Consider the following 10,520-nt stretch of genomic DNA (forward strand, 5'->3'; position numbering starts at 1 on the left):
ATAAAGCCTCACTGACTCTGGAAAGCCTTCCCCAATTATCTCTGCTACAATTGATATTTCTTCCCCTCCTCTCAACAGCTTTTTGCTCAAGAGCTCAGCTCTTGACACACGATAGGGACTTGGGCCCGGGAGAGAGAGAGAGAGAATACAGGTGGTCAGGAAGCCAAGCTAAGACCAGATGGCCAGAAGGAATGCCAGATAAACTGGAGTCAAGAAAGTGACCACCGCTCCACTCCCTACTCAAAAACAGAGGTAGCTGACTTCATCTCCTTTCTAACTGGGGTGGTGATGATGCGTAGTCCATCACCTTGCCCTCACAGCATGGTGAGAACATAGTTAGGAGGCAACACAGCTGCAAAGGGAAGTTACCTGATGCTGAAATGGACAATTCCGCAAGCCTGCTTTTGTCTAAAAAGCCAATTATTTTTTTTTCACACAAACCTGCCTTCTTTCCAGCTTATAAAAGCAGCCAAACAGAGCCAGCCCCCAGCCAGTTCACAGGACTTTCCTCTGTGCTGCCTGCCTTGTGCTCAAGCATAAGCTTAATAAAATCTGTCTGGAAATTTCCCTGAGGTTTCCTCTCTATTTCTACCCAACGTCAGTAACACTTTGACCACTTGGGTTTCTAGTTAGTGATATGTGCATCTACTTCTGCGATTGGGAACTCTGAATGCAGAAACCTGGCCTTATTTATTTTATTTGAGTACTCGTTGTAGTACATAGGTTCTCAGAAGTATTACTTAATAAATAAGAAAGATAACCACTTGCAAAATCTCTTATTATGTTTTTGATACTATTGCTGCAAATCAAAAGGTAAAAGTTAATTATGTACTTCCAGTGTACTTGTACATAGAGTCTATCAAAAGATCCACCTTGTTTCTCTGTCTAATGCTGACATAGGATACGTAAGTCTAATGCATAGACATTTAATATTTTTACATATTCTAGGACATGCCAGACAAAATACAGAGAAATATACTTGAAAGTTTGAAGAAACCTACTAATTATAAATCTCTCTTTTTACCTTTCAGAGCCCAAACCAGTACAAATTGTTATTCCTTATGAAAGTTATAGTACCTCTGTAATCTTATTTGTTCAAACACCTGATATTGGAGTGTTTGATGGCATACAGATTGTAACTGAAGGAGGGCCAAATGTTACCAGGCCTTTAAAACATGACAGTAAAATAACCGTTGACAACTTAACCCCAGGCACAGAATACAATTTCTTTGTTTCCATCATCAGTGGGACTAAATTAAGCGATGTATATTATGTGCCTGCAGTAAAAACATGTAAGTATTTTAGGACTTGCATAAGCTTTATCTTGATTTTGGTTTGTGTCCCATTTCAAATTAGTAGGCTATGCTCACAGTAATGCAATAGTTTTTAAAGATCTTTTAAAATAATTGCAAACACCTTATTACTGATCCCGATCTTTTATTGCCTAGAGTTAACCTTGCATAAAATTGAGGTCATAAAATTTTGAATCTACCCATTATCAAAAATGTGCTTGTAATCAGAACTTTCAATGGCTGAATCCAAAAGTGAGGAATGTGAGTAATTTTAGGCAGATTTTGAGAACTGGGTTACATTTTTTGAAAGTGTCTCTCAGAGTGTAACATCAAGTGTGTTTGCTCTCCCTTATGCTGCCATTCGTCTGGAATGAACTAATGCGTATTTTCCCTACCTCTGAATATTTACAATGAAAATATATTACATTTGTTCATACCAATACTTACATTATGAGGTTCATATTGATTTAGACTCATGTTTTTTTAAGTCACTCAAAAATTCTACAAATCTTGATTTTGACATTTGGGATAAATGTAATTTATCTAAGATATTCATCTAGTATGTGCAGAAATAAATGGTACAGAGTAATAAATGGCATACAAATATCACATGGACTTTTAAAAACATTACAATTTTGACTATACCATGTCCAGGTGCTTTATAATTTGCTCTTTCTGTTTATAAATTTTTTTGCATATATCTTTATACTACCAAGTTTCTTCTTTCTCCCAAATTATAATCCTCCCATGACTGTTTAAACTTAAGTTTTCCATAAAATACTCCCAAACTGATGTCACAAGTCACATTTTTTCAATAGTATTTTAACATATTTATAATAAGCTCAGTACATATTTTATATTTGCTTGTAATTTTTATATACTTTTCATATATATATTCTCTGCCTCTCTTCCTTATATTATAAATCTCATGGGTAGCATTCTCTTTGACAATTCTTGTCTTTGAAAATAATTAGTGCTTGATTATCTAAAAATATCAATATTGTGATATCAAGCAGTAAAATACATCAATATATACAATAGTCTAAAACTGTCAGTTTTTTCAGTTATTTTGCAATCATTGTTGCCTTTATGCTAAATAGGATCCTTTAAATTAGAAAAATAACCATTAAAAACTCTGCAGATAAAAATTTGTTTCTAGGTTCAGCCAATATTTGATACAAAGAGGATTATTTTACTTTGTTTAGACTTCATATTTTTCTCTCTGTTGTCTTTTCAGCTTATGCTAATAGTTTCAGAAAGCTTTAATCTCTTCTTTCTCTTTTGAATGTAGTTTTGCTGCAACATCAAAATTAGCTGCCTGTAATGGTATTTCAATGACTCTGGGTATTGCGACTGATTATCATATTTTATACACTGTCATTGTATGTGTAAACAACTATTTTTAGTTAGTATATAGAGATAGTTGATTAATAAACTTTACTCTTCTTTTTTCACATTGTGCTTCCCTATCCCCCCACCCCTCTTAAAGGGATAAATTAAAAGAAAAACCCAGTTAGAAAACATCCAAGAAGAATTTAAGTGTATTTTGTGTATTTGGTAGGTTTGGAGGCACCATCAATTATCCATGAGGGCAAAGTTACAGACTCTTCCATAGAAATTTTCTGGAATCGAGCTGATGGGAATTTTCAGCATTATGAAATCACATGCATAAACTGTGCTGACATTTTCATGGTACGTTATAAAAGGCTCTTGGAGGAATTAAACTTGAATCTTTCATGCTGTATTCAATATTACTGCATTCTTATATTAGATAGTAGTGAAATTAAATAACCCCCAAGCTTTTTTGCTTATTTAGACTATAGAGCCCTTCTTACATGAAAACTTGCAGATGTATTGTTTTGGGTTGCTAGGTTCAGAAGGTAGTGCAAGAAGCAGCAACATTCTCTAACCTGGAGCCTGCTACCGTGTACACTTTTTCAATTCGCACAGAGAAAGAAGGTTTTAAAGACAGCACTCCTAACATAAAAGAAATACAGACAGGTACAGCCGGGTAAACACTTTCGGTCTTATTCAATGTTCAAATATTTATTTGTGAGTTTTTTGTTTGTTTGCTTGCTTGCTTTTAAGGAAGATTTAGCAAATAGTACATTTTTCCTAGATTTTCTTTATGGCCTGGCAGTGTTTTCTCTTGTCTCCTTTTCTATTTTTTCTTATATGGATTAGCACAACCTTTTTTTGCGTATGTATTGTTAGATAATAGGTTGGCTAATTGTCTGGGTCTGGTCAAATTTTCCATTCTGGATTTAATTTCTTCATTGTTCAGTTAGGTAGACAATGAAGTACCATTTTCCATGTTAGCAACTTACTCCCAGTGGCAGATGGTAACTTATTCCGTGGTTGTCATATGAAATAAAGGATGATTGGGAAGGATATATGTAAAATGTATATTTTCACAACTAGGTGAAGTAAAATTGTCAACTAGTCTGCTGAAATAACTATTTTAGTTATTCTCGACACTGATGCTATATATAAATATTTATATATTTAGAAACTGGTCATGTCTAGTATTCTTTTACTGTAATAACAAGGAATGGAATGGAGAATAGTATCTTGACATTTTGTTCTTATACATGGAAGAATTTTATAGAGGAAAGAAAATATATATTATTTAATTTAACTTTTTTTCTCAGGAAAGAAGAGAAGCATTTCATATTAAGATTGCAATTAACTTTCCAGATGGTTAACCTTGTCACTATTTGGTATTTAATTAGAATGAGTCCTAAAAATCATTAAATATTTCTGAGGGTCGTGGTTGTACAAGACCAAGATATAATCTCTTCCGACATTTTAGAGGCAAGGGAAATATTAAGTACAATGCTAGTGGGATTCACATCGGCTTTATTTTAAAGTTTAAAATGATTCTTGTTGGCTTTTTCCTCTTTTGACTTTTAACTGTTCATATCTACTAAGAAGAATAAAAGAAATGTCTTGGCTACCCTCAGAGTTTGTAGAATATCAAAGAAATCCTGGGCTGTTTTAAAGCAGGTGCTTAGTATGTTAGAAAATGTTATCTTTCGTGTGTGCTTTAAATGGTACAGCCCCAAGTGCAGTTGAATTTATGAACCGTAGCAGAAACTCAAGTGCAGTAACTGTTAACTGGCCTTCACCCAGAAGTCTTCTGGATGGGTACATTATTTCAATATCCAGTGAAAGGTTAACGAAAGAAGAAATCCTGCCTTCCACAAAAAGGTATGATAACATTGAAATTATGTCAAGTTACATGGAACACAAAATTAACATTATATATATATATATACATATATATATGTTTCATAAACTAAATGGTTTAATATAAATTGATATTAGAAAACTTTGCAAGAAAACTTTTTGGATTATAATGTAATTAGAATAACTGATGTGCAGAGCCAAATTTATCTCTGCAAATGGATAATGATGAATTATTTCAGGATATTGTCTTGCTTGTATGTATAATATACACTCTGATTTATATGAAATTTCTCCATGTGAGAAGATGTGATTTCTAATTAACCATTTGTGCTTAAGCATGGCACATTGTTTCCATGATAGGCAGTAAAAACCAAACATATATAACATTGTTTCTTCAGGTAGTGTGAGATAATAGCGTTTTCCCAAGTTTCTGAGCTAAAAATCTTAATATGTGACTTTTTTTTTTTTCTGTGTAGAACATTCACATTTGATAACCTTTCTCCAGGGACTGACTTTTCAGTTAGCATTATAACTACCAAGGGATTAAAGAGGAGCCATCCTATTGGCCTCATGGTTAGCACGTGTGAGTTCACTTTATATTTGATTAACTTTTCATGGGTAGAAATAAGGGGAATAGTTTTGTTTAAAGCCAATATCTAACTTAAAGTGAATGAATTTGGAACTAGTTTGTGACATGCTTGAGAAGGAGCACTGCATGGAATATGGAGAAAGCCTGAGTTATATTCCTGCCTCTATCACTTATTAGTTATGTGACCTTGGGCAAAACTACTATGTCCACACTTAGAAAATGAGAATAATCATCCCTGCCTTGGTATAAAATGTTGTTACTAAAATGAATTCAAAGTTCTTAGTGAAAGTTCAAAGTGCCCTAAATCCCAGGGCACTGTCATTATGAAATACTTGATATTTTTCTAACATTTTGACTGTATCTATAACATTTTATGAAAGCCAAACAAAACCTTGGACTATGATAAAAACAGATGGCACTGTGTTTTCAATTGCATTATTTGGGTTCCATTTGCCTCTTCTGACCTTATTAGCATCACTTACATGTATGAATATATTCAGACATGTTCCAAAGAACCCTGTCATCTGTAGGTCATAGTTGCCTGAATGTGCACGCAAGTACCAGTGCCCTAGGAGAATGAGAGGAGGCTTAATTTCAGAATTTTCCATGTGGAGGAAGGGAAAGCTCCGGCAAATGCAGCAGCAGTCAAATCAATTCCAGGGAAAGAAACTAAAAAATTCGAGCACTTATATATCAACATGGTACTATGTGCTTAAGTTTCCACATCGACTCTCCCAAGATTATCTAAAATGTAGGTTAAGGCTCAGAGGCATTCATAATTCATTATTTAAGGTGAGATTTAACCCAGGTCTAAGCTAACTGATATGATACTGCTGCCTCTCAAAAAAATCATCCTGAAAACACACACACACCAGAAATAAATGAGAAATGGCTTCACTTTTTAAAATGGTAACTCATTATTTTATATCAGTGAAGCCTTCTTAAATTTGCGTGTGTCATTATAATTGTCAACATTATCATCACCATTGTCATCATTGTTGTTTTCATCGCATTGAATGATTGTTCGTTGTCAAGCACCTTGCAAAGAATTTTTATGATTTATATCACTTAATTTTCAATGACAACCTTTATTCTATCAATCATAATGAGGTACTTTTTTTTGAAATGAGGAAAGTGGGGATTAGAGAATTTCAGTAGCTTATACATGATGACAGGGATTTGAACCCACATTTCCCACTAAATTCTATTCTTCTAACCACTGTGTTTCAGTAGAAGAGTCCCTGTGTTATTGGAAGGCCTGACTCTACCCATTCTTGGCTCTGTGACTTTGTAAAAATCATTATTCTATTTGGACCTCAAGTTCCTCATTTCTACCCTGTTTTATAATATGCTTTTAGGGTTGTTGTTCCGGCTTTGTTTTCCCTGACAATTTCACTTGTGTCTTTAACGATATATAGTTTTTTATACCACCCTGTCTTTGAAAGCCACCTCAAATCCATTTAGAACTAGATGGGATATTAAAAAATTTACAAAACAGAGCTAAAATATAATGGTAATGTGGGGTGATTAATTCCAGTAGGAAGGCAATATGCACTCTAAAAAACAAAATAAAAAGAATTGTGAATCAGCAATACAGGTTTAATTTTGAGCTGAATTCTAATAAATTAAATTAGTATGTAAGTAGGGACAAAATCTCATGCAAAATTTGAATTTATAGATGAAATTATTTGATTCCAATGAAATGTTAATATCACATTTCTTCCAATTAAGGAAAGCAATACAACATTTCAATTTGAAATATGATTTATACGTAGAGACATGTTACTGATTAGAAAAATAAATTTCTAGAACCTTCTCAGATAAAATGTTTAAAGGAAAAAGGAATTTGTGAACTTAAGGAAGGGGAAAAGGTGCATCTCTTACTTTATGCAGTGCCATAAAATTTTAAGTCAAAAATTCCAATTGTAATAACTGCACACTGAATTCTGCTATGAGAAAAATATTTTTGAAAATCCATAGTTTATATAATTTTATTGTGGAAAAAGGCTTTCTAGAAAATTATTTTTTTCCCCCTCCAATATAAAGATGAGGAGACTGGGACTCAGGGTAAACAGCTTGCATGAGATCAGATGGTGCTAAAACTGACTAGAAAAACCTGTCCTCTCTTTCATAGTGTGATAGTCCAAGGTCATCAGTCCAGTGTAGATAAGATGATGGCAGAACATTTAAAAAAATATTGCTGTGTCTTATTTTATTTCCCTAGATCCAGACCCACCATCAGACCTGCTAATTTTTGGGCAGGAAGAAAACACAATATATTTGTCTTGGAAATTCCCACAAGGAGGCTTCGAAAAGTTTCAGGTAAAGAACAGTGCTGCTGTCATAAAATCTTGATGTTTATTGAGGTCTTTATTTTGCTCCTTCTTTTTGTCCTTTGTTTTACATTAATGGTTTTAGATATTATAGTAGCATCCCTTTAATGCAGTGGTTCTCAACCTTCTGGCCTTTTAAATACAGTTCCTCATGTTGTGATCCAACCATAAAATTATTTTCATTGCTACTTCATAACTGTAATGTTGCTACTGTTATGAATTGTAATGTAAATATCTGATATGCAGGTCTTAGGCGACCGCTGTGAAAGGGTCGTTGGACCGCCAAGGGGTCGCGACCCACAGGTTGAGAACCGCTGCTTTACTGTAAAATTCTTCTCCAAAGCAATGCTTCTAAGTACTGCTTTAAAAGTACAAAGTTGTCATGGGAGGCATTCAACTTGAAGTAAAAGCTGATACTTGACTTTAAATGAGCTTGGAATTTCAATGGAGCTAGGCATGCACATACATAGTACAAAAGTAAATAAAGGAATGACGGCACTGGAGGATAATGCTTCTGTTGCAGCTCTGGCCAAAATAACAATTCTAGGAGTTAAAGCTGGGTGATGTGCCACAGGTTCCCTTTCAGGGGATATATGGATATAAAGAAGAAACAGTGTTGAGATTGATAGGAGGGGCAGAGACCCGGAATGGTTTGGTCCCACATCCATGTGGGATGGTTAAAAATCCCAGAGGAATATCTTAGCTTCATAGGTCCCCTCTGAGGAGCCAGGGGTTTCAGCCCCACACCAGGATCCCCACCTCAGGGTTGCAGTGCTGAGAAGTACCCCAAACTTCTGGCTGTGAAAACCAGCCGGGATTGTGGCTGAGTGAGCTGGAAGGCTCCTAGAGTCCTAGGTGTTTCTCTTAAAGGGCCCACATGGACTTACTTAGACTCATTCCTCTGACCTCCAGCACTGGGGCATCAGGGACATAAGGGGAGGAACTGAGTTGACTGTCTTTAAAGTGAGGGCTTGTGGGGGAAGCTTTCTTCCAGAGACCATTGTTCCTAACTCCCCCTTCCCTGCCCCAGGGCCAAGAGACAAGTGCTATATCTGATCTGAGTCTCCATCAACCTGCCTCACACTGTTCACCTCACCTGGGGATTCCCTGAGACCATGCTCTACCCAACTTACAGGCCCATTGGAGCTGTTTCCAGTGGCTTTTCTATACAAATGGCCAGTCTTGGTTCATGCTGTAGACTTTCCTAAAATATCTCAAAGGTATACAAACCCCAAACAAGCAGCATCTGGCCCCAGTGTGCCCCACATCTCTTGCTAAATAGCCCATGCCTGGCAGTAGTGGCAGCCAACATTCGTTTGTAGCTTGGCCTCTCCCATCACTTCCAAGCCCAGCACAAGTAGCATCCATCTGCAGATCACTTTGTAGCTCATGCTTGGTAGCCCTAAGCAGGGCATCAGTTACAGCTGATCCTTGCTTACACCTTCTGTGAGGCACCAGAGCCAGTAAATCCAGTGGATGGCTTCAGACCATGCTGAAACATAACCACCCAACCACCTCCACAAGTGACACAATCAAGGGGTGAACTCAGTGGACACCTGAACCCCACTGAGATAAGTCCTGTTCTGTGGGGTTGGTCTCTGTGCAGTAGATCCTCTGCTATAGTCACTGGCAGTCCTTACAGCTGATCAGCCTGGGGATAAAACACCCCCCATTGACAGCAAACAAGGCTCAACTACAATAAAAAGATGTGCACGGGCCATAGGGTGGGAAAGGAGAGTGCACCTGGAGTCCCCAGTTTAAGTGACCTGAGAGACTGTGCCATGATAAAGCTACTCTACCAAATCTGGGAGACATAGCAGCTCTACCTAATACATAGAAACAAACACAGGGAGTTGGCCAAAATGAGGAGACAAAGAGATGTTCCAAATGAGAGAACAGAACAAAACTACAAAGAACCAAACAAAATGGAAATAAGCGACCTACAGATGCAGAGTTCAAAATACTGGTTATAAGAATGCTCAATGCACTTAAGAGTAGAAAAATTTTGGGAAAACTTCAACAAAGAGATAGTAAACATTAAAATAAAGTTAGAAACATAAAAAAGAACCAGTCAGAAATGAAGAATGCACTAACTGAAATGAAGACTACATTACAGGGAATCAACTGTGTAGTAGATGAAGCAGAGGATCAAGCTGGCAATTTGGAAGAATTTAAAAAAAATAAGGACAGTTTAAGGAGCCTGAGGACAACTTCAAGCATACTATCACTTGCATCATGGGGATGGCAGAGGAGAAGAGAAAGAGACCAAAGAATTGAAAACCTATTTGAAAAAATAAAGATTGTGAACTTCCCTAAGCTAGTGAAGGAAATAGACACACAAGTCCAGGAAGAGAGTCCCAAACAAGATGAACCCAAAGAGGCCCACACCAAGACACATGATAATTAAAATGCCAATGGTCAAATACAAAGAGATAATCTTAAAAGCTTCAAGAGAAAGCAGTTAATTACCTACAAGGAAGCTCCCATAAGACTATCAGCTGATATCTCAACAGAATTTTTGCAGGCCAGAAGGGATTGGCACAAAATTTTCAAAGTGATGAAAAGCAAGGACCTCTAATCAAGATTACTCAGCAAAGCTAGAATTGGAGGACAGATAAAGAGCTTTCCAGACAAGAAAAAGGAACTAAATACCATCAAACACAGTATTACAAGACATATTAAAAGGTCTTATTAAGGAAAAAGAAGAGGAAGAAGAAAGAAGGAGGATGAGGAGGAGGGAGGAAGGAGAAAAAGAAGAGGAAGAAAAGTAAAAAAGTGAATAAAAATGCTTATTCATTTATTTTGTTTTTTAGAATCTGCATTTAAGTGAAATCATATGGCAGTCAGACATCCCTCTCACAATCCGGGACTGCTGGCTTCCAACCACTTCTGCCTGCCTGTCTGATCACCTCCTAACCACTCCCTTGCCTGCCTGATCAACACCTAACTGCTTCCCTGTCAGCCCGATTGCCCCCAACTGCCCTCCCCTGTGGGCCCGGTCCCCCCCCCCACAACTGTCCTCCCCTGTGGGCCTGGTCCCCCCAACTGCCCTCCCCTGTGGGCCTGGTCACCCCTAACTGCCCTCCCCTGCAGGCCTGGTCACCCCCAACTTCCCTC

The 10,520-nt window shown here is 36.9% G+C and overlaps 1 protein-coding gene across 1 annotated transcript in view; it reads left to right on the top strand.

Annotated features, from left to right (window-relative positions):
- LOC102772057 (tenascin-R) overlaps window positions 1–7,425 on the top strand; it is a 17,901-nt gene extending 10,476 nt beyond the window's left edge. The window contains exons 3-8 of the mRNA XM_015571107.1: window positions 1,032–1,292; window positions 2,854–2,984; window positions 3,164–3,293; window positions 4,352–4,502; window positions 4,958–5,064; window positions 7,295–7,425. Coding sequence (XP_015426593.1) covers window positions 1,032–1,292; window positions 2,854–2,984; window positions 3,164–3,293; window positions 4,352–4,502; window positions 4,958–5,064; window positions 7,295–7,425 — 911 coding nt within the window. The remainder of the gene's footprint in view (window positions 1–1,031; window positions 1,293–2,853; window positions 2,985–3,163; window positions 3,294–4,351; window positions 4,503–4,957; window positions 5,065–7,294) is intronic.
- Window positions 7,426–10,520: the final 3,095 nt, after the last annotated feature.

The sequence above is a fragment of the Myotis davidii genome, unplaced genomic scaffold, assembly GCF_000327345.1.
Source record: "Myotis davidii unplaced genomic scaffold, ASM32734v1 scaffold26, whole genome shotgun sequence".
NCBI classification, from domain to species: Eukaryota; Metazoa; Chordata; class Mammalia; order Chiroptera; family Vespertilionidae; genus Myotis; species Myotis davidii.